Source organism: Sorex fumeus, unplaced genomic scaffold (genome assembly GCF_029834395.1).
Source record: "Sorex fumeus unplaced genomic scaffold, SorFum_2.1 ptg000131l, whole genome shotgun sequence".
Lineage (NCBI taxonomy): Eukaryota > Metazoa > Chordata > Mammalia > Eulipotyphla > Soricidae > Sorex > Sorex fumeus.
In genome coordinates this window covers 18,054,131-18,078,743 of record NW_026606188.1, presented here as the reverse complement: position 1 = coordinate 18,078,743, position 24,613 = coordinate 18,054,131, and the positions used below count along the sequence as shown (strand labels likewise).

Sequence of the window (24,613 nt, the reverse complement as noted above, 5' to 3'; positions counted from 1 at the left end):
TAAACCCCAAGTGATAGCCCGGCGTGCAGACCCTGGCCTGGGGGTCAGCCGAAACGGCTTCCCGGCTCCCCCTGGTCCCTGGTGCTCCTCCTCCCGGGGCTCTCCAGGCAGCTCGGCCCAACCTGCGAGAACAGAGCAACAGGCCTTCTTCAGAGGGTGCAGGGCCACCAGCACGGGAAAAGCTGCCAACTACCAGAAGCTAGAGAGCAGAGGCCTTTTTTTTTTTTCCAGACCAGCGAGAATCGCCTACGTCAGAAAGACTGACGCGCGGAACGGGACACGCAAACCCTTACCCCTCCCGCCCCCCCCCCCCCCCCCTTGTTGGAAGGTTTGTATGCAGGGGGTTCAAAATAATACAAACAGAACTGCTGCCGCAAAATGGGGTGGTGGAGTAAAAAACCCATCTTCAGAATTTCCAGGTTCTTCTGTCCGGATCTGGTGGCACACAAATACCAGAGCAGCCCAGATCTTGATGTTGGACTACTAAGGACAAGTCAGAATAGAAAGGTGAAAAGGAAATAAGCTTACCAAGAAGCACTCCTGAACTGCAGCAGGCAGGGGAGTAAGGGCGTGCTCAGCCGCGCCTAGAAACCCCTGCTGTTGCCTGGAGCGGTTCCTAGGACTGGGGGACTTGGGGCATGCGATTGTGGCCGTTCTAGGCAGTCTGGTCTCTGAAGTAGTGAGCACGGGTAGTCAGTACCCCGGTGAGAGCATGCGGAGTTAACCCCAATTACAGTGCTTTTTATGAGCGAACACTCCAAGACTGGGCTTTCAACTTTTAAGTCTCTGGGGCCTTCTACTCATAAATCGTTAGGGCTTTCTTAAACCTCATCAAAGCTCATTGGAGTATGAGTTTTGGGGACTCGTATCCACGCTTGTAACTCCTTATGGTGTTCTTAGGTGTCCTAAACATTTTGGTGCTCTACATTAAGCTTGTAAAATACAAAAGCATGTATTTAGGGACATAAATTTTGTGCTTTCATTAGTATTGGTTTATATGAACTTTATGTGATCAAGATCTTTTATGTTATTAAATCTTTTAGGGCTTTTTCTACTAAGACTCCTGATACTTTTTTCTGATTTTTAATTCCACTCATACATCTATCTGATGTGCTATTTACGATAGTCAAGATATAGACGTAACCCAAATGCCCAGTGGCAGATGAGTGGATAAAGATGGAATATACAGACATAATGCAGTAATAAGATAAAGTAACTTGCAACAACACTGATGAAACTGGAAGGTATGTCATGTTAAATGAAATGTCAGAATGAGCCAGACAGGTACTGAATAATTTCACTCATATATGGGTGATAAGCAGCAAAGGAAAAGATAAAACCAAATGAAAACAAACCCTTATCCTACAAAACTTAGATTGGCAGAGGGAGGGATGCCTACTGGGCGTGATGGAGGAATATTAGTTCTTTGGAGGTGGATGTGGTGTGGCACATACATTGAGGAGGGACCCCTAAAACATAGTCATACACACATTACCTCAACTTGTGGATGTGGGTGGATCACACCTGATGGTGCTCAGGATCATGCAGTGCCAGTGATCAAACCCAGGCCTCCTTAGTCTTTTCGACTATCCAGTCTTTGCATTGTAGCACTGCACTGTCCTCCCATTGTTCATCGATTTGCTTGAGCAGGTCCAATTTGCTCCATTGTGAGACTTGTTACTGTGTTTGGCATATTGAATATGTCACGGGTAGCTTGCCAGGCTTTGCCGTGCTGGCAAGATATTCTTGGTAGCTTGCCAGGTTCTCTGAGAGGGGTGGAGGAATCGAACCTGGGCCGACCATCTGACCCAGAAAAATTAAAAATAAAAAAATAAAGGCAAATGCCCCACCTGCTGTGCTATCGCTCCAGTTCTAGTCATCAATTATTTTTATGCTGTCTCCAATAGAAAGTGGGCTTTAAATACATGTAGGTAATCTGCATTGATAAATACTGATAATAGTTTCTCCCCTGACCCATTTGAGGGTAGTTTTACATATCAAAGTGCCACGTATTCTTGACATTATCAAAAATACCTACCTGGGCCCTTTTGGGGAGACCGACCATCCATATGTTAAATGTGCACATGATCCCTCAAAAAAGGGGTTTGTGGGGCTGAAGTGATAGCACAGCAGACTGGGCATTTGCCTTGCATGCAGCTGACCTGGGTTTGATTCCCAGCATCTCATAAGATCCCTGGAGCACTGCCTGGAGTAATTCCTGAGTGCAGAGCCTGGAGTAACCCCTGAGCATTGCTGGGTGTGATCCGAAAAGAAAAAAAAAAGAAAATTCAAATACTACTTTCAATAGTATTTAAAAATACTACTTTTTTGAATGGGCTGGAGCCATAGTACAGCAGGTAGGGTGTTTGACTTGCATGCGACTGACCTGGGTTCAATTCTTCCGTCCCTCTCAGAGAGCCCGGCAAGCTACTGAGAGTATCCCACCCACACGCCAGAGCCTGGCAAGCTCTCCCTCGCATATTTGACATGCCAAAAATAGTAACAAGTCTCATAATGGTGAGGTTACTGGTGCCCGCTTGAGCAAATTGATGAAAAACGGGAGGACAGTGCTACATTGCTGTAGCACTATTATACACATAATTATAAAGTGCTGCTTTTCAATTATATACATATGGAGGGTAGGTAAAGGGGAGCAGACTTAATCATACCTATTAACATGGTGTTTTCTTAAGTGTATAGATGGAAAGAAAAAGATGTATTAAAATTGTTTATAATTCCTGGCTCACACACAATAAGGAATTACTCATGGTGATACTCAGTGGACCACATGAGATGACTGAGATTGAACTCGGGTCAGCCGCGTGCAAGGCAAATGCCCTACCCACTGTACTATCGCTCCAGCCCCCATGCACTTTTAAAAAAAATGTCTATTACTCCTCTGAATCTACTACATGTATTGAGAAATCCCTGAGCATCTCTGGTTGTGACCAAAAAAAAAAAAATGGATAGGTGCCATTTTTTTGGTTATTATCAGAAGTCCAATTAAGTGTGTGATTTCCCCTAGAATAACTAAAAGCTGGATAGATTACCTTAGCCTAAAGCAGACCTGTCACTGTCAGATGGCAAGACTGCAACCAGTCTCTCTGTTGGGCTTATTTCTGTATCGGGGAGGGAGGTAAGCTCTAAGTAAAATCAATTTTAACAAAATGATTTTATTAAAAACTTTTTGAAGAGCACATGAGAAAATGCTCTACATCATTAATCATCAGGGAGGTGCAGATCAAAACCACAATGAGATACCATCTCACACCTCAGAGACTGGCCCACATCCACAAGAACCAAAGCAACTGATGCTGGCATGGATATGGCGAGAAAGGGACACTTCTTCATTGTTGGTGGGAATGCTGACTGGTTCAGCCCTTTAGGAAAACAGTATGGATGATTCTCAAAAAATTAGAAATTGAGCTCCCATTTGACCCAGCAATACCACTCCTGGGAATATATCCCAGAGAGGCAAAAATGTATAGTCGAAGTGATATCTGCACTTGTTTGTTCATTGCAGCACTCTTTACAATAGCCAGAAACTGGAAGAAACCTGAGTGCCCAAGAACAGATGACTGGTTAATGAAACTTTGGTACATCTACACAATGGAGTACTATGTAGCTTTTAGAAAAGATGAAGTCATGAAATTTACATACAAGTGGTACAACATGGAAAGTATCATGCTAAGCGAAATGAGTCAGAAAGAGAGGGATAGACATAGAAAGATTGCATTCATCTGGGGGATATAAAGTAACAAAATATGGGATTAATACCCAAGAATAGCTGAGATCAGCACCAGGAGGATTACTCCATAGTTTAGAGGCCAGCCGGGTGTTCTATGGGAAAGGACAGCTCGGTTAGAGAGGGAAGCACCAAATAAAGGGTGTCTGGAGGATCCTCCCAGGAGGGGAGAGGCATGTTGAAAGTAGACTATGGACTGAACATGTTTGCCACTCAATGCCTCTTTTGCAGACCACAAAACCCAAAAGAATAGAACAAAAGGGAATGCCTTGCCACAGAGGCAGGGTGGGATGGGGGATGGGGGTGGCAGCAATATTATCCATGGTGGTGGAAATGGGCACTGGTGGAGGGATGGGTGTTTGATCATTGTATAGTCGAGAACCAAGCACAAAAATTTGTGGATCTACAACTACCTCATGGTGTTTCACCAATAAAAAAAAAAAAGGGGGGGGGGCTGGAGCGATAGCACAGCGGGTAGGGCATTTGCCTTGCACGCAGCCAACATGACCGACACAGGTTCGATTCCCAGCACCCCATATGGTCCCCTGAGCACCGCCAGGAGCAATTCCTGAGTGCATGAGCCAGGAGTAACCCCTGAGCATCGCCGGGTGTGACCCAAAAAGCAAAAAAAAAAAAAATAAAAAAAAAATAAAAATAAAAAAAAAAGGGAAAAAAAAAGAAAAGATGAAGTCATGAAATTTACATACAAGTGCTACTACATGGAAAGTATCATGTTAAGCGAAATGTGTCAGAAAGAGAGGGATAGACATAGAAAGATTGCATTCATCTGGGGAACATAAAGTAACAAAATAGGAGACTAACACCCAAGAATGGCCCAGATTAGTACCAGGAATTTTGCTCCATGGTTTGGAGGTCAGTCACACATGCCAGGGGTAAAGGCAACTCAGATAAAGAAGGGAGCATCAAATAAAGGGTGTTGGGAGGATCCTCCCAGGACGGGAGAAGCATGCTAAAAGTAGACTGTAGACCAAACATGATTGCCACTCAATGCCTCTTTTGAAACCACAACATCCAAAAGAGGAGAGAGAACAGAGGGGAATGCCCTGCTACAGAGGCAGGGTGGGATGGGGGGGATGGGGGGATGGAAGGGATACTGGGATCCTTGGTGGTAGGAAATGGGCACTGGTGGAGGGATGGGTATTTGATCATTGTATAATTGAAACCCAAGCACAAAATTTGTAAGTCTACAACTGTACCTCATGGTGTCTCACTAATTAAAAATAAATAAATAAATAAAAGATTAACAACAAAAAAAAACTTTTTGAGGCCTTTGAATGGAAGTACTGCTTTGGCACACATTGGATAATGTTGCTACCAAGTGGAAGACATGTGCTCTTCCCACTTCTAGAGGAAGCTGGTGGAGTTCAGGACACAGTCCTTACTTAGGAACCACAAAATTATGGCTTATGTCTGATGCACTGAGCCATTTTGCTGGACATTTTATTTCAACTTAGAGACCATTAAGTTTTCTGACCCTGCAAAGGGAATGGAAAAGATAGAGCAACAGTAAGAAAAGTGGTCCATGTCCTGAGCCCTACAGTTCTAAAGAGGATATCTAAACAAAGTATGTCAGTCGGGCCTATGGTGAATCCACGTGTCAAGTGTGTCTGAGACAGAATCAAGTGTGCTTTCTCTAATGAGCAGAAAATCATCTTGAAAGTGTTGAAGGCACAAGCACAATCAGAAGGCAAAATAAACAAAGCTTTTGTGTAAAGAAAAAAAAAAGTGCTATGCGGTATGGCTGACAATCCCCAGCAACACAGAAGATGCCCTGAACCCTGCTGGGAATGACCTGAGCGCAGAGTCAGGTTTAAGTCCGAGAACAGCCAGCTGTTTGGCACTCCCGAAAGTGGTGATGTGCACATCCACTGAGCTGAGGACTCTGGTGAAGAGTCTGTTAGGAGATAGGGATGTAGAAAAAAGACACACAGCTGGACTTAAGCCAGTTAAATTTCTTTATTTCAAGGATGAAAACAGAACCTTACAAACACCAAGGTAGGAAATAAGTTAACTAGATGGAAAAAAATTTCTGCAACCTCAATTTTTTAGCCATTTGAGAAAAAAAATATGAACAATATTTTTACCCAAATATCCTGTTTAGCATGAAAGAAAAATTTTAAATAAGGATTTAGAAAATATATCTCATATCCACCTTAGCTTTCCTAAAAAAAAATTAACTATTTGAGAACGTATTCTTCAAACCAAATTAATATGAAGAATTGAAAAGTCACTGTACTTAGATCTAAATAATTTGATATTGTGATGGTCAATATCACAATGTCAACTGCCTGAAAATTAATTCTGAATATTGAAAACAAATGATGTATTACTATGGAAGAGATTTTTGCCAGTACTTTAAGGTTCCTGCTGAATTTGTATCAGTTTCTAAAATAATAGTCACTGCATCACCGTGGCCATGCTACTAACCTGCAAAGGCCCTTCACATTTCTTCTGCTGCCTTTTCCCCTCCTTATCCCTACCTCTCAATCCCTCCAACTATTTTTTGAGTAGCCCCAGTATCTCAAATTCCTTCCTCCTGTAACATACTTTCTAACCCTCCTCTAGGATTAGAATCCCAGGAGTGGCTTCACAAACCCTTAAGTTAGTAAATCTATCAATGTCTTTAGTTAAAGAAAAGGACCTTCTGAGAATCTTTTAGGAAAACTCATTCCTTTTCTAAGTCCTGATTTAGTAACATCTGGGGGTGGGATGGGGTGGGCACACCCAACTGTGCTCAGGGATTACTCCTGACAGTCCCCAGGGAACCATATGTGCTGCCGGGACAGAACCCAGCTCAGGCATGGACAGGGGGAGACCTCTACTCTCTCGACTCTCCCAACCCCAGTCACTTTTGTGGGGGTCAAATCATTTACATCCCACTACTTCTATTTGTGCCAGGGGCTTCTATTTTGGGGTTACATCTAGCCGTGCTCAGAGCTTACTCTTGGCTCTGTGCTAGGGATCATTCCTGGCAGGGTCTGGAGGATGCTGGGGGGGAGGTGGGTGGAGGGAGGATGCCAGGGATTGAATCGGACTGGCTATGTGCAAGGCCCTACTAGCTGCCTCGGGATTGACGAAGCAAGATTGTCAATTTTTTTTGTAACTGTTTCAGATATCATTGGTATGTAAAATAAAATCATAACCTATATTCCTCTTTTAATACTTTTAACCTGAAATTACATGCTGACATAAATATGCCTCTACCAATTTTGTTTTTCCATTCAACTCTGCAAGTACAATTGTGCTTTTAGTTTTGTGTATCTTTTGCTGATGGGCTGGAGCGATAGCACAGCAGGTAGGGCGTTTGTCTTACACGTAGCCGGCCGGGGCAAGCCGGGTTCGATTTCTCTGCCTCTCTTGGAGAGCCGGGCAGGCTACCTAGAGTATCTCGCCCGCACAGCAAAGTCTGGCAAGCTACCCATGATATATTCAATATGCCAAACACAGTAACAACAAGTCTCACAATGGAGACAGTACTAGGCCCGCTCGAGCAAACTGATGAGCAACGGGAGGGCAGTGTTACAGTGTGTTGCTGATGATATACAGCTGCAGAATTTAACAACTCCATTCAGGATATTTAGTAAGTTTATAATTTGGTATTACTCTGCCATTTTATGCTTCTTTGCAAGTAACTAGGCCTCTTCCATTTCCCCTGTTCTTAGATGTTCAAGAATCTTTTTAATTTTTTTCTCCTATTGGTTTGGATGGGGTGACTACTAAACAGAAAATTTTCATTTATATGTGAGCATGTAATTTTTGGGGTTGGGGCCTGCCCAGCGGTGCTTAGGCATCATGCCTGTCAGTGTTTTGGGGATGACATGTGGTGCTGGAGAGGGAACCAGGGTCAGCCACATGCAAGACAACCCCCTGTACTATATCTCCAGCCCCAACTTAGCATGCTTTAAGTTAAAAAGTATTAACATGGCCTAGTTAAGACTACAAAGCTTGCATGTTCTTACATCTTACTTCCCTTCAACTGATTTCCTCTTTGGGTGGGATTATCTGGAATATAACAGTAAATTGAATTATGGGTATTTTTTTCTGGGGTGCAATTCTTTTATTCTTGATCCTTGGGTTACATTTGGTGTTGCTCCAGGAAGGGGGTCAAACTAGGGCTGGGCTGGCCTTGTGCAGGGAAAGCTCTTTAACCCTGGTGCTGATGTGTAGCTCCAAAAACTAATTCTCATCCAGCCCTATTAGCTACCTACTATTCTAGGTATCTTGTTTGAAACAACTTGCTGACTATAGTTTGAGTCCCAGATGATCGTTGGAGAGCCTTGGGACAATGCCAGACCAGCCTGAGCACCGCTGGGTGTGCCCTCCCATGCCACACCCCAAGAACTCCATGGCTGTACATCTTCCCTCCCTTCTAATTTGTTTTTCCAGAAAAACGCACTTCGCTGGTTTCAGAATTCTTTCGTATTTTTTTTTTCAGAATTTAGCATTGCAATCAGAAGCCAATCCACTTTGCCTTTTATGGTATGCACTGTATTCCTTTATTCCCATGGATGTTCTTACAAAGTTTTCTCTTTGAAAAGAAAAAACTCAAGATGTATCTAAATCAGGTTTTCTGCTAATTTCAAGGACAGAAGTAACATCCATGAGTGCCCCGAACACAGGAAAAACAGGTCTTGGAAAGGGCAGGGCTGAGGGAACACCAGAACTGGGGGCCCTGGCCTCCACCTTGCTCTGTAGGAGGCTGCATCCCTGTCTCACCCTTTGCTCTCCTGGTTTTGAGTTTTAGCTTCATGCCAGACATGGCTGCTGGGATCTTTCCTGCACTCACAAATCTGAGATTTCCCTGTGGCTCTCATCTGACAAGGAGCAGCAGAATCTATCTCCCTCTCCCCCGCCCCCAGCAGGCAACAGCGTCTCCAGTCACTGGCCAGCAGGGAATGAAGACTCACCAAGGGCGTCATCCAGTCCACGTAGAAACAGCCACAGGTGGGGCGAGATTGGGTAACCTGGTGCAGTGCTAGGAATGAGGGGAGATGCCTTGGATTCCAAAAACATGGTGCCAGTGGGGCAGGAATGTTTGACATCGTTCTCAATAGTTATTTTTCTTTGATGAACTTTATATTCATTGGTCACCTTCACTAGTATACATTGTGTTGAGTATTTTTAATTTGAAAGAAGTGATAATCACAAAACTTAAAGAGTCACAAATGTTAATAAAGAATTATCCTGAATATAAAGGAAAGAAAGTGTATTAGCACCAAGAGCAATAGTAAACACACAGAACATACAGATTGAAAGAAGCATCAGTGACCTAACAAAAACCAAGGTATAGTTTTACAGACCATAGAACATAGTAGAATACAGGAAAGGAACTGCTGTTTAGTCTGTAGGTTTCAACATTATAAAATAGTATTTTTAAGTTAGCATGAGAAAGCAGGTTTCTTACAAAAGAAGTTTATATATGCTATTTCAGCTTTCACAACATTTGCCATATTATTTGGTAAATTACCTGATGATTCAATTATTTAGTTCTTGGCAATTAACTTTACGCATTTTTTTTTGGCACTCTTTTTTTTGCTACCCTAGGAATCTGTGATGACAGATAATCAATCAGTCACAGAGCGACTGGCTTCCATCCTTGGCAAGACTCATTTCTTTACTTACCCTGTGGTAACACCATCATGTTATACAGTCAAGACCTTGCTGGCCTTACAGTGCTGTCTGATCTTTACTGGCCATCTTTTATTGTTTCCCTCTTCAACTCTCCTTTGTAGCTTGTAGTCAACCCTCCAAGACCGATCTGTAGCTGGTTATTAAGTCACACACACTGTTATTAACAGACAGGGCACTTCCCCCTTATCTAAAACAATTACTTCCTCATTAGAATTTCCGTTTCTTTTTCCTTTTTAATCTTGTCTGAATATTGCAAACCCAGAACTGTTATATGAAATGCATGACATTAACTGTTTTAGTCAGTACCTTCAGAATTACTTCCTCCTTAATTCTTGCCAAGCTACTACTGGGAATTAAGACAGGGTGTGCCAAATATTTCCTATGGAATGGAGGAGAAAATGTTAGTTTTAAGGTCCAGCTGTCGAATGGACAGAGAAACAGCCAGAACTGAAAGTATCATTCAAGGGGCTGAGTCAGGGGAACACTTCCCTTTTTCTGGAGTTTGGGCCACACCCAGAGGTGCTCTATGCTCAGGAATCAATCCTGGTGGTACCAGGGATGCAAAGCAAATGGGTGGCCTAAATCTCTGTATTACTTTCTGGCCCAGTAATTCTCAAAGTGTTACCCCCAGAACAGCAGTAACACATTCCCTGCAAGTCTGTTAAAATAGCATATTCTTCAACTCCATGGAAAGGCCAGAATCTAGGGTAATTTCCACCTGTCTTTTCTGTGTCTAAGGATTCCTCGAGACTCAAATGAACCAGTGATCCATTAGTGATTTGAAAACCATTTCATTTTTTTTTGCTGCAACTGATAAAATAGAAACCTCCCTATTCCTCTTAGGCATTACAGCCCTTAATGAACAGGAGCTCAATATGCATTTGTAACAAGTCCAAAGGAAGTACTCAGTCTGGTATTACTGCAGCACCCTGTGAAGGCAGAACTGAGATTTGCGCCTTGACTTAACTCAGAGCTAAGACCTCTGTCCAGAGATGGCCAAAAGGAGGCAGCGGCAGGCTCTCTCCCAGCGGCTGCCATCAGGGGTTCCTGAGTTTCTGCATGTGGAAGGCACCTTCCCCTTGTATCCACACTGATGTGTCTCTTGCCTTGTAAAGGCAACTGTATTCCGATTGAGTTACACCTCTTTCCATGAATGTATCTGAAGTGATTTATAAAAACTGACATGCAGTTACTTTATAAAAATAGAAAATCAGGACTAGAAGAGAAGGAAAGAAATATTACCTACATGCATGTATTATACCAACATCCATTACATCTGTTGGATAAGGCAATCCTTTAGAATATAAATAGAATAAATTATTCGTATTATTCACAAACTATTTCATTCTAATAAAATTTGACAAAAATTTAAATCTAAATCTATTCCAAAGTAAACCAAGGAGTCTGAAAAACAGTACAGTGGAAAGAGTGTGGGTACTGGGCTTGAATATCTCATTTCTTAAAGCACTTTACTATATTTTAGCTTAAAAAACCAGCTTCAAACTTGTGATTAAGCGCAGGTAAGGGGTATAGAATATACTCCACGATGTGACCTCAAGGTCCCAGGTAGACTTTCTTAGGTTCCCTTCCCAGTGACCCCTGACCAGATAATGTTCATTTCCCCAAAGACAGATTGCATGAATTTAATCATTAAAAACAAATTTTCATTCATTAACTAACACCTTTCTTACCTTCTGATCTTCTAGAAGAATTTCTGGGAAAATCTATTATCTTTGTTAATAAGTTTATCAGTCTGTGTTCCTTCACAAGGTGGATTCTCCCTGCTGTGTGAGGAAGATACACATGCCCACAATGCTACTCACTAAACACAAAGTCTTCAGCAGGGTTTTCCAAAAACAGTCTTCTGAATAGCTTAAGGATTTTTTAACATTTAACTTTTAGCATTTCATGTGACTTGCATTTCTGGGCATGGTACAGTGCTGATTATATCTGGCAGCTGGAATTTTGCCATAACATACAGGTTGATAAAAATGTCCACACATAGCAGTACCAGGGAGAAGATGAAGCTATACTCCAAGACAGGCTTGGAAGAGACTACAGACCTAAACGTAATAGATGTTTTGAGTATAAAATTCTATTTGGGAAAACAAAGTCTACATAAGCCCTAGTCCTGTCCTAGGGAGCTCCATAAATCTGTTTTGTATCAATTCCAGTGGAACAAGGAAAAAAAAATCTAAGGGAAAAATATTTAACATAAAGAAGTGCTAATCACATATAAGAAAAACAAATTTCAGAAATGATTAAGTGCCAATGCATGGGGTTGTTAAATGCCAACAATCTCTCTCTCCCCCCCTTTTTTTATTGTAAGAGTAATTTTACTTTTTTTTTTCTTCTTGGGTCACACCCAGTGATGGTCAGGGGTTACTCCTGGCTTTGCACTCAGGAATTACTCCTGGCAGTGCTTGGGGGACCATGTGGGATGTTGGGGATTGAACCCAGGTCAGCTGCAAGACAAATGCTCTACCCGCTGTACTATCACTCTAGCCCCGAGGACTTGTACTTTTAATGCATAGAATTTGGAAAAAATTATATAAGGTTTTAAAAGAGATCTTTTGGACAATTATTAATACAAGTGTAAAATAAGAACCTTCAAACAAATACCATTTCAGTATCAATTTACATACAGCAATAATTTATTCTGAAATGTTCATTTAGTCTCTGCTGAGACAAAACTTCTGTCTCATTAATAAGAGCAGCCTTTTCACCTCAAATTCTAGAATATACAACAAGTTACGGCATAGCAAAAAAGTCTACCTACTTTCAGATAAAATCTAGTCCAGGTAAAATAGTTTCCATTCAATGTTTTACAGTTACACAGCATTTTTTGAGCACAAAATAGTATGATTTGTTACACTGTACCTATCTAAATGCACATCATATAACCACAGAACTGTTAATCATTACTTCTGAAATTGAACCACCAGTTTCATTCATGCACTAAAGCAAATCAGGCTGAGTAAACTTGTTCATCGGGAACCATATTACTGTGAATTTCACAGCCACATGATTAATTATGATGTTAGATGGAATCATGAGGACTAAAACAATTTTTTTTGCATAAATACCAATTTCTCCCTGATGTTAAGTTTAGTGAGTTTAAATCTAGAAATGACTGATAACAGCAATATATCATATCTTCTATGTGTAGTGTTATTTTAAGACAAGCAATAATTAAAGAATTATGGGACGGGATGCTATTTAAATACATGTAAAACATACTGTACAGATATACTTGGCTTTACCATTTGCTTCCTACCAAGACTGCCTTCCAAAATATGACCAGTGAATACAATTATACTATCAAATATGGCTTCCAGAACAGAACCTTCTAACAAGAATCAAACCTATTTACAAACATCTTTTACAGTTTCATTTGAAACAAATTCTACATAGCAGTTGAAGTGGACATAATGGTCATCTTCTTAGTGCCCTCCTCCAGCTCCTTCACACGGACGTAACAAGGTAAGACCCAGAATGGCGCTTGGGGCTCTGAGTACCACTGGATTCTGTACTGTCAGTTTTTGAATCTCGTTTCTTCGTGCTGTTGTTCACGGGGGTTGGGATCTGAGATGGCCGGGCTGAAGTGCTGTCTGCACTGCTTTTCCTTGGGCTGGGGTTATAATTAAAAGGAGTTACTCTGGCAGCCACAGTCCCACTAGGTGAACTGTGTTTGCTCGAGCTGCTCGAACTAAAAGGGGTCCGCTCAGCTATAGCGCTTTCACTGGTCTCAGATGCAAGGACAGAGCTACTTTGTCCTGGTTTCGTCTCAGTTCCTTTCTGGTCTGCAGCGTCCACTTGCAGAAAGGAGTTCAGGCGGTTCTCTAGACCCACCGTGCGTACAGAGACACTGCCATTGCCTATGCTTTGTTTTCCCTGATTCTCTTTTGAGTCTTTAGTATTTGGGTTTCCCTTTTCTGAAAAACTGTCAATCACTGGGGGAGTATTTCCTGTTGGAGACCTTCCAGATCTAGGGTTGTTGATGGGACAGTCCTCGATTCTCACCCAAACGTCCTCTGTTTTAGAAACGGCAGGTGCCATCTGATAAATTAGAGTCTTTGATTCAGCACCATTTGCAGCACCTGAGGAAGTGGTCTGAGAAGTACTATTTGTGGGAGAAATTTCACTCTCTTTGATTTTTCTCCATGTTCCTTTAGTGGATACTTGGTTTTCTTTAGCCGGTTTGGTGCCTGAAGAAAAGTTCACTTGTTTCTCATCCTCACTCTTTGCTTTCTCGCTGGATTCTGATGAAGCAGAAAGAATTGAGGATGAGCTTCCAGTTCTTCTCCAAGTGCTTACTCGTGGAAGGGAGGACGAATGTTTGCTGTGCTCGCGTTTCCAGGTTCCAGACCGATTGATGGGAAGCCTGGAAGGGCTCTCAGAGTGCGAGCGTGCTATGTCGTGGCGCTTGGCTGGCCTTCCGTCACTATACTCGACAGTGGGGCTGAGATTTGGGGGAAGTTTTCGCCACCCACCAGCCTGAACAGATGAATGTGCAGAGAGGGGCATGTCAGGAAGGGATGGGCTTAAAACTGGCGTCTGTGCCTGGGACCGAGTTGGGGAACCTGGTCTGGATGATGGCGAAAGGGATTCAAATGAAGCAGATTCCTCCAATTTTCTCCTTAGGGTTGGGCTCGGGGCTTCTTTGATGAAAGTTGACTGGCGGACTAAGACGGGCCTCTCTGACCTGTCAGATTCACTTCCACTTGACTTAGCTGAAGACATTCTAGAAAGCTCTACCTTTTTGTTGGATCCATTACTAGTACTCATCTGATTTAGTCCTTTGGAGGCTGATTCACTCCTTGGGATACTACTGCCATTCTTGGATATGCCTGCTTGCTTAGTAAGGGTCTGCTGGCTCATCTGTCTCCCTGGGGGCGTATACAGCATCTTCCCGGAACCTGAGGACTTCGTTGAAGCAGTACTCGGGGATGATGTCCTTGGAAGTTGAGAGAGTTTGTTAGGACTTATTCCATTTCTGCCTGGAGAAATCGAGTTTCGCCCCGGAGACTGCACAGGCCTGGACAGTGGTGGCTGGGCAGGTCCCGCAGGAGCAGGCTCTCTGGAGCCTGACCGTGATGGTCTGCTTAGCGGCGTCTGGGCAGGTCCTGAAGGAGCGGGCTCTCTGGAGCCTGACCGTGATGGTCTGCTTAGTGGCGGCTGGGCAGGTCTCGTAGAAGCGGGCTCTCTGGAGCCTGACCTTGATGGTGCTGTATTTGGCCCACCTGCCTGTGAGGTCAGCTTAGGAACTGGGCTTGAGTCTGACTTCCCTGGTGGCTTGGCTCCTCTTGGAGAAGTGGCAACTGTCTGACCTTCACTAGGACTCTTGGAGGACGCAGTCTTAACAGGAGGGCCTTTTTTAGAAACAGGACTAGTACTTGAAGAGCTATTTCGAACTCCAGGAATGTGAATCATTGTCCTACCTCGAGAGATTGAAGGCATATTTGTTTGCAGGGGTGGTTTAATTTGGCTGGAAACTTCTGAATGAGATCGAACTTTTCCAGTAATTAAACTTTTGTAAACTTTTTTCCCTCCTTTAATTCCTTTATTTTCTGATTCTAGTTTTTTAGTTTCCAGTGTACTTTTCTCCCCAGGTTTTAGAATCCGTGGGCCTTTATTGCTTGTAAAGGGTTTCTCCTCCTGGTCAGGTGTAAGATGAAATGGTGAGCCCAGAGAGATTCCTGATTTCAGTGACAGGATGGAGTCCGAGTCTGATGAAGCTTGTCTTGATAAGCAGGCAGCTGCAGCAGCCTGATGTAAACTACTCACTATAGAATTGGCACCCTCCTGAATGGCTTTCCAATCAAAAGTTTCAGAATCAGGTGATAAGCCATGTTCTGAATCTGGTCTCTCTATATCTTTCAAATCAAGTGTCAAATCTTCTGCCAAAATGCCACTCATATTCCTGGGACTGTGCTTCTCATTATCACCCTTGGGTCGTGAAGGCTTTTTCTTCTTTGGCATTGCAGAACTTATACATTCCTGCAATAAGTCATCCTCAGAATCGATGCTAAGGGAGCTGAGAGAACTGTTTCTTGAGAAACAAACCGGGGTATCTTCGACATGAAATGACTTAGGGGCATACCCTGATGTCTGAGGTTTACTTGGTTCTCCCTGTGAATCAGGGGGCTCTCTCTCTTTGATAGGCTCATTTTCTTTACTGTTATTGTTTTCTTGATCAATATCACTAAGAGAACTTAGAGAGGAATTTCGAGAAAAGCAAACTGGAGTATTTTCAATAGCAAAATTTTGTAATTTTTCATCAGTTGCTGCCCCTCTATCTTTGGACGACTGGGGAAAAGTAGATTGTTTTTGCAGTATGGGTTTAGACTGAACTCGATTTACTGGATGTTTTGTAACAGCTTGTGCCTTAGTACTTGACTGCTGGTTTGAAGTTAGATCTGTGTGGACAGTAACTTTAGCTTCTGATTCTTTATTTTCCTTCCCCTTTCTTAATTCAGCTCTTTCCCTGGAAAGGTCAACATCATCATCATCATCAAAATCTAGAGAACTCAAAGAATCATTTCGTGAGAAACAATATGGAGTTCCCTCAATAGGTGTGTAATGATGAGGTGAATCAAAAGTAAAACTTCCTCTGATTCGATCTTCATTGTTTGGTTGCTTATCATTGTAATCTTTGGAATTATTTTTCAAGTTCTGTTTCTTTGGATCTTTGTTGTCAAGGAAAGTTCTTTCTGAGCTTAAATTACTTTTTGAGTCAGCATTTTTTCTGACACGAGTCCTATATTCACTGTTTTGTGGCATAGGTTTAACTGGTGAAGTTGGTTTCTTTTTCTTACTATCTACTTGATTTTTGTTAGTTCCAGATGAAGATATAGAGGCCTGTTGGACCTGGTCCATTATCTTTTTGACCCGGAAAGGCTTGTGGCTTTTTCCTTTGGGCATAGCAGAGTTAATGCATTCTGCAAGAATATCGCCTTCTTCTGTTTTACTGTCTTCTGATTCGGGTGTAGTGAGAGACGAGGCTTTTCCTCTGCGGGCTTCATCTGTACTCCTGCCTTCGGTGGGAATGGTGTCTCGCTTCTCAGTCTCGCCTACCTGTGGCCCTGCCCTAACTCCTTCTCCTGCAGTTAACTCATTTGGAGGGGATTCTATTGTTAAATCACTCAGAGATGTTGCTGTAGAAAAGTTGATAGGTGTCCCTTCGACACAATAGACTCGTGGCACATCATCTCCTGGTGTAAAGCTAACATGCTTTTGTGCTTGTAGCCGGTTTTGTGATGGTAAAAGTTTGTACACAGGCAACTGACTTGGTTTCCGTGGCACAGGTGGAGGTAATTTTGAAGCAGTCTGGGATGGCTTTTTGACTTTGTGTGACGATTTTGTTGGCATGGCAGAAATGATACATTCTTCTAGTATTTCAATATCATCATCATCAGAATCATCTAGAAGGTCTTTTTCAGAATCAGTAGGCTTCTCTATCTTTTTTTCCTGATTTTCATTTGATTCTTCAGGCTGCTCAGATTCTGTTTCATTCCCATTGTCATTTTCCTGAACTGGAGGCATGATTCTTAATTCCACGTCTTTCTGGATAAATGGTTCATCAAGGCTCAGAGCACTCAGGCTGGATGAACACGAAAACCCATCTGGAGTACTTTCTGTAGCGAAATGCATCAAAGTATCAGCGTCTGGCAGGACCTGTACCCTCTGCACAGCAGCATGCACAGCAGCTTGTTTTGGCCCAGGCTTTTCAGCCGCAGGTATTTTGTTTTGAGGTACCTCTTGCTTATTTGTAATTATTTGAGGAGGAGGCGGAGTCTTACTTCTGCTTGGTGGCATGGTTTGTCCAGGGCTATCTGGAAGGTCACTGGGGCTTATAATGCCACTGACCATCCCACTGCAGGGCTCACTCTGAACAGAACTGGCAATAGAGCGACTCTCAAAACTGTCTAGTGAGCTGACAGACGTACATCTACTAAACATGAGTGGGGTCTCCTGCACATAGTGCTCTGGGGGACTTTTAGGTGTCTGGGCCCCACTCTTTGATGGAGATTTGGCTCCTGAAGAAAACTCTACAGCTTTGTGCCTGGTCGATTCAGCTGATAAACCAGAAGTCTGGAGTCTGCTTGACTTGGCTCTAATGTGCTGGGACGCTGTGGGAACTTCAGTCACTGAATCTTCGGTTGACCTAGTGCCACTGTTTTCTTTAATTTCTGCTATCTGTAGAGTATTAGCAGAATCTGTTGGCTGTGTTGTCTGATCACATCCAATTTCATCTTCGGCTGATGACAAAGATGATAATGAACTACATCTTGAAAAACATATTGGCGTATCTTCTACACAGTAAGTCTGTATTGTTTCTTGGTTGATAGAGGGAACTTTGCATGAGGCCGCTTTCTGAGTGTGGCCACTTCTGCTCTGTGCTGAACCTGGATGGAGTGAGTTCTGCCTCTGTGTACGAGATGAAGGTGTGGCAGTGCTCTCACTACTTGAAGAGACATGTTCAGGGTTAGGGTTTGGGGCAGATGGACTCTTTGAGAAGGAAAAGGATGGTTTCTGTGAGGAAGGAATGTCTGTGGTATATTTTAGACTATAATCGATAGGCTGATCCACATGATGTTTTTCTTCATTATATTTGATACTGTAGTTTGTTGTTCTCTCTTCATCCTCACGCTGCTCTTCCTCAGAGTAGCGTTCACTATAATTAGTTGGCTTATCATCTTCATAGTCGTCTTCTTGGCACAATGACTGGTTTACGTTCTGGTTGATAGCATGATTAGAACCTACTCGGTTTGCTTCTGAACCATTGGCTCCCCTTGATCTATATGGGGAAACACATTCCTGCTGTCCAAAATGTGGTTGGAACTTGAGATGTTTATCGTCAGTGGTCTCAGTATATAGAGGGTAAGTTGTGCTTTGACTCCTGGACTGTCTTTGCTCATTTTGTTTTATTTCATCTTCTAGAATATGTTTGGATCTTGACCATCTCTCATTCTGAGAAGGACTCTGCCTTCCAGAATTCAACTGCTCATCTGAGTATTTGAGGCTGTAATTTATCGGTGTGTCTAGTTCTCCATCATTATCATCCATGTGATTTGCACTATGTATTTTATGAGCCAGGTCAGCTGGATATTGACCATAGCTGCAGAATTTACTTTCATCATCCTCTGAGTAGGACTCAATGGAAGGTTTCATTTGCCCTCTTTTACCGTAACCATCACTACTACTGACACTATTTAAGCTATCGTTTGAAGATCTCTTATATTCCAACTTGCTATAAGGCATTGGACACGTCCTATTTGAATTGTCTGACTTAGTGAAGTTGTAAGTGTTTGAGTGTGTGTGGGCAGTTGAGCTTCGTCTTAATGCATTTCTCTCATCTGTTCCACAATGTATTTCAGGGGCAGATCCAGAACTTCTGTCTTCTTGGGAGCTATGAATGGCTGATACTTCTTCCATGACTTTGGCAATCTGCGCTGCAGTGGTAGAAATCTGCAAACCTCGCTTGGAAGAGGTTCCTGGGTTTTCTGTTGCTGGGTGATAGTTGCCTAAACTAATTCCTCGTTCTCTCTCCAAGCTCCTATCTTTTTCAGAACGGGAACTATCTAAACTTCCCCTTGATGAAGAGTTAGGCAACACTGTAGTGTTTAAATATGGTGAAAGAACAGTCATGTTTCCAGTATTAAAACCATCTGATCTGTTATCGTCATGTCGGTTGGTGTCAAACACATAGTCCCCATAGACACCCTGCTTGTGTCTTTGCTTACTACGATGAGATGCCTTGGGACTTAAATTGTCAATATTGTCAAATGTTTCTGATAAATGCTGAGCATCTAATTCTGCTTCCAGGGCCTTTTGTTTCCTAACATGAAGAGATGGCAAACTCGAACCAGGAGACATGATATTGGCATCCTTGTATTTTGCAGGTCTATTTGCCATGAGATTCCGTAATGCTGCAGCACTCCCCATCGCGATCATTTTGTGCTTTGAATGAATGAGGTTCTTCAGCATGCTTACTGCCCCCATATCCCACAATGCCTCCTGGTCTTTGGGATTTCTTGCTGAGAGATTCCACAGGGTCCCACAGGCATTACTGACTATTGTCAAACTGTGAGATTTTAAATGCTGTAATAATGTTTGCAGGCAGTTATTCTCTCTTAGGATTTGTCTGAAGTAAAAAACGAGAGATTGCAAAATTAAGATCAAAATCTGTAGTCAAAACAGGAAATAAATTTAATCTAAAGATAATTTCTAAAACTTATTAACAAAGGACATGATATAATCACATAATATTAGACTGTGAGTCCAAGATTTCCTCATCTCCTGTTAGTTCAGTTAATGTTGTTTAAACTGTTCAACTATCACAACAAATGTCATAAATGTGTAATTTAGAATTCTGAAATAACAGGTTTCAAACAAAATTTTTTTTAAACAATCTCTTTTTTTTCCCTTGGCTTTTTTTGGGTCATACCCAGCAATGCTCAGGGGTTACTACTGATGCTCAGGGGTTACTACTGGCTCTGTACACTGCTAGGAATCACTCCTAGGAGTGCTGGGGGACCATATCGAACCATATTGAATCTAGGTTGGTTGTGTGCAAGGCCCTACCCACTGTATGATTGCTCTGGCCCCAGTTCCAAAAATTTTTTACTGAGAAAATACGTTTATTTTATTTACATAGTGACAGAGATTCCCAACTTAATGTCTATAAATATATCACTAAATCTTAAGCTAGAAAGAGACTTTATGATGATTTATAGATGGTGCCAAATGCTGACCAAGATATTTTGGAAGAGATAAAATTGATCAAAAAGGGCTGAACTGGTAGCACAGTCAGGCGCTTGCTCTGCACATGGTTGATCTGGGTTTGATCCCTGGCATCATGTATGCCAGAGCACAACCAGGAGTAATTTCTGAGTGCAGAGCCAGAAGTAATCCCCGAAAATCACAGGGTGACGCCCTAAAATAAGACAAACAAAACCAAACAGACACAAGAACTGATCAAAATTGATGAACAGAGCCCTAAGTTGTCAGGGAGTAGAATGTAAACCCCTGAAAGCAGCAAACTGACTTTTCAGAGACATCTTTTGGCTTGCCCTGGTGGCACTTCCATTCCCCTTGACAAATGTTTTCCTGCAAGTGGTATGTGTAGATTTTTTTCCCCTAAAATGAAAGTAAATGAGAAGTTTTCAAAACACTTCATGGCAACTATAATGACTGGGAATCAGCATCATAAATTTGGGCCTTAAAAAAGGTCTAATCTGGGACTGGAGCAATAGTACAGCAGGTAGGGCGTGCATGCGGCCAACCCGGGTTCAATTTCCAGCATCCCATATGGTCCCCTGAGTACTACCAGGAGTAATTCCTGAGTGCACAAGTCAGGAGTAACCCCTGAACATCGCCTGGTGTGAACCACCCCCCCAAAAAAAGGTCTAGTCTAATGTATATTAACTGAGATTAACGTTGGCATATTCAGCATTGGTGCTTGCGTTTCACTGACACAGTGCCTGTCCAGCAGGTCAGGAGCCCCTAGGGCTTGGTTCCAGCACCACAAATGAACGAAAACAAAACAAGCATTGAAATGATGACTGACTGTGAGATTGCAGAGAGTGCAACAGGCCGTAACATGGCCTTCCTCCAGTGATACCAGCACATTCTCCCGAGTTTTGGGATAGCTCCAAAGGCTCTGCGTACCAGAGACCCAGGCTTACGGATCCCGAGAAGCACTGGAGACACCCATAGCAATAAGTAGGGCCAGTGAGGTCCAGAAAACAGACCACAAAAGGAGTCTCTCTGCACAGCAGAAAGGGCTACAAAGCTTAGGGTTAACCAACAAAGAGAAGTTTGTACATTCCTCACAAAATCTTTACCAAAATCATTTTATTAAATATAATGGTGATGAGAGAGAAAGTACAGGGGTTAAGGTGCTTGTCCTGGCAAACCTTGGCTTGATTTCTGGTGTCCAGATGGTCTCCCAAACACTACCCGGAGTGATCCCTTAGCGCAGAGCTGGGAATGGCCCCTGGGATCACTGGATGTGCTCTCCCCAAAAGAAGTTCACATTATCGAATTTCAGAAGTATAGGTTTACTCACTATCCTCTCACCAAGATTCTGGTGTTAAAGTCATTTCAAAGTGAATGAGGACAATAATGGATAATTAAAAAAGAAGACAATCTGTGAAAAAAAAATTGTTCACATAATAGAGTCCATATTATGAAAATAAGTGGTCTTTAACTGAGGTGTTTTCTTAAGACTGGATGAGTGGCTGTTGGCTAATACTGCTATGGTTACTGATTCAGATGCCTTTAGAAAAAGATTAAACTTTCTGCACCATACCCACAGGTTTTTATTTCTACAGATCTCACATTCCTTTAATCTTGACTCTTCTTTTTTGTTAACATATTTGGTCCATTTCAGCTATTATTTCTAGACATCTTTTACTAAATGCGACTTTTATTAGGAAAAATACACTGAGGGGCTGGAGTGATAGTACAGCAGGTAGGGTGCTTGCTTTGCATGTGGCAGACTGGGGATAGATCCCAGCATCTTATACGGTCCCCCGAACTCCATCAGGAGTGATCCCTGAGCATAGAGCCACAGTAAGTCCTGAGCACTGTCATGTGTTACTCATAAACAAACAAACAAAAAAAATAAACAAAATAAATACACTGAGTAAACTGAAGATTATTACTGAAATGTATTTTCACTAAAATGAGAAATGTTGGGGCTGGAGTGATAGCATAGCGGTAGGGCATTTGCCTTGCACGCAGCTGACCCTGTCGACTTGGTTTCGATTCCTCTGTCCCTCTCAGAGAGCCCAGCAAGCTACCTAGAGTATCTCGCTTGCATGGCAAAGCCTAGCAAGCTACCTGTGATATATTTGATATGCCAAACACAGTAACAACAAGTCTCATAATGGTGACATTACTGGGCCCGCTCGAGCAAATCACTGAACAATGGAAGGACAGTGACAGTGAGAAATGTTGGTTCAAAAACTTAGATTACTGGGCCAGAGAGGCAGTACAGAGGTAAGTCATTTGCCCTGCGTGCAGTTGACCAGGCTTTGGTCCATGCACTGCATATACTCCATAGCCACCACTAGGAGAAGTGCTTTAGCACAGAGCCAGGAGTTAGCTTGAGCACAGGTAGGTATGGCCCCCAAATCAAAAACAAACAAAACCCCCAAAATCTTGTACTATTCCAGAAAAAACTTAAAACTTAGTCTTTATGGGGATACGAATACTCCACTAATTCATTTGAAACTATTATAGACACCTGTGTTTACCTGTGGTCCTCATTTGTCGCTATCAAGCTTGAAACGTTTCGTAATATTCCACCTCCACTTTCAATAATGGCTAACGTATTCGTCTGGCTCCTGTAAGTGAGAGTGCCGACCAAGAACGCCAGAGCTCCATCCACAGCACAGATGTCAGCTTTGTTCTCCGTGCAGTGTGCGGACAGGTTCCATAAGGCACTCAGCACACTTTTGAGGGTTGATTCCTATTGAAGGATCAGCACATATGTCACCTAATTAGAGCTGGAATTGTCTCATACTGTCTAAGTTTAGTTCAATTACGTATATCATTCTTGTTAATCTGCCCAGCTGCCCACAACTCATTTGTAATGTATCTGGAACTACCCAATTAGAAAAACGTTCATATCCCTGAGCCTCTTCCTGCTTGTCCCCCAACATGGAGAACCAAATGAAATACCTGGAAATTAAACAACTCAATGTTGAACAACGAGTGGGTCAAGAAGGAAGTCAAGGACGAAATCAAAAGATACCTGGAAACAAATGAGAATGAAGACACGAGCTACCAGAACCTGAGATGCAGCTAAAGCTGTGTTAAGGGGAAAATTTATAGCTCTGCAAGCATTTCTCAGAAAGGAAAAAAGGGCCCACATAAACAACTTGACTTCACAGCTCAAGATTTTAGAAATGAATCAACAAAAGGAGCCCAAATAAGGCAGAAGAAAAGAGATCATAAAATTCAGAGCAGAAATCAACGACACGAAAACCAAAAAATCTGAAAGATCAATGAAACCAAGAGCTGGTTCTTCGGGAAAATAAACATGATAAACAACTAGCAAGACTCACAAAGGAAGAGAGAGAACCCTAATAAACCAAATCAGAAATGAGAAGGGGGATATCACAACAGAAACCAAAGAAATTCAAAAGATCATCAGAGACTACTCTGAAAGCCTGGAAACAAGGGAACCTAGAAGAAATGGATAAATTCCTGGATTCCTATAATCTCCCAAGGATGAATCAAGATCTAGAGTACCTGAATAGACCTATTAACATCAAGGAAATTGAAACTGTAATCAAAAGTTTCCCCCAAAACAAAAGCCCAGGTCCAGATGGATTTACTAGCAAATTTTTCCAAACATTTAAAGAGGACCTATTGCCAGTTCTTCTCAAGCTTTTCCAGGAAATTGAAGAAACAAAAACTCCCCCAAACAGTTTCTATGAAGCCCATATCTCTCTAATACCAAAAGAAAACATAGACACCACAAGAAAAGAAAACTACAGGCGATATCCCTGATGAACACACATGTGAAGATTCTCAACAAAATACTAGCAAATAGAATTCAAAAACTCATCAAAAAGATCATACACCATGACCAAGTGGGATTCATTCCGGGGATGCAAGGATGGTTTAACATCTGGAAATCAATCAACATCACTGTCACTGTCCTCCCACTGTTCATCGATTTGCTCGAGTGGGCCCAGTAACGTCTCCATCGTGAGACTTGTTGTTACTGTGTTTGGCATATCGAATATGCCATGGGTAGCTTTCCAGGCTTTGCTGTGTAGGCGAGATACTCTTAGTATCTTGCCGGGGTCTCCGAGAGGGGTGGAGGAATCAAACCCGGCTCAGCCAGGCCGGCTGCGCACAAGGCAAATGCCCTACCACTATGCTATCACTCGAGCCCAACAATCAACATAATCCATCGTATCAACGAAAGATACAAAACCATAAGATCATATCAACAGATGCAGAGAAAGCATTTCACAAGACCTGGTACCCGTTTGTGATGAAAACCCTCACCTAAATGGGAACAGAGGGGACTTTCCTCAATATAGTTAAAACCATCTACCACAAGCCTACAGCAAGCAACATCCGTAATGGGGAAATCTGAGAGCCTTCCCTCTAAGATCAGGGATGAGACAAGGATCCTCACTCTCTCCACTGCTGTTCAATATAGTACTGAAAGTACTTACAATCACGGTT

At 42.4% G+C, this 24,613-nt stretch overlaps 1 protein-coding gene across 7 annotated transcripts in view; it reads right to left on the bottom strand.

The window, feature by feature from the left end:
* Positions 1-8,870: 8,870 nt before the first annotated feature.
* APC (APC regulator of WNT signaling pathway) overlaps positions 8,871-24,613 on the bottom strand; it is a 150,581-nt gene continuing 134,838 nt past the window's right edge. For all 7 annotated transcript variants that reach the window (XM_056139043.1, XM_056139045.1, XM_056139048.1 and 4 more), the window contains 2 exons: positions 22,663-22,877; positions 8,871-19,544 (listed from right to left, as the gene is read on the bottom strand). In XM_056139043.1, coding sequence (XP_055995018.1) covers positions 12,863-19,544; positions 22,663-22,877 — 6,897 coding nt within the window. In that variant the 3' untranslated portion in view covers positions 8,871-12,862. The remainder of the gene's footprint in view (positions 19,545-22,662; positions 22,878-24,613) is intronic.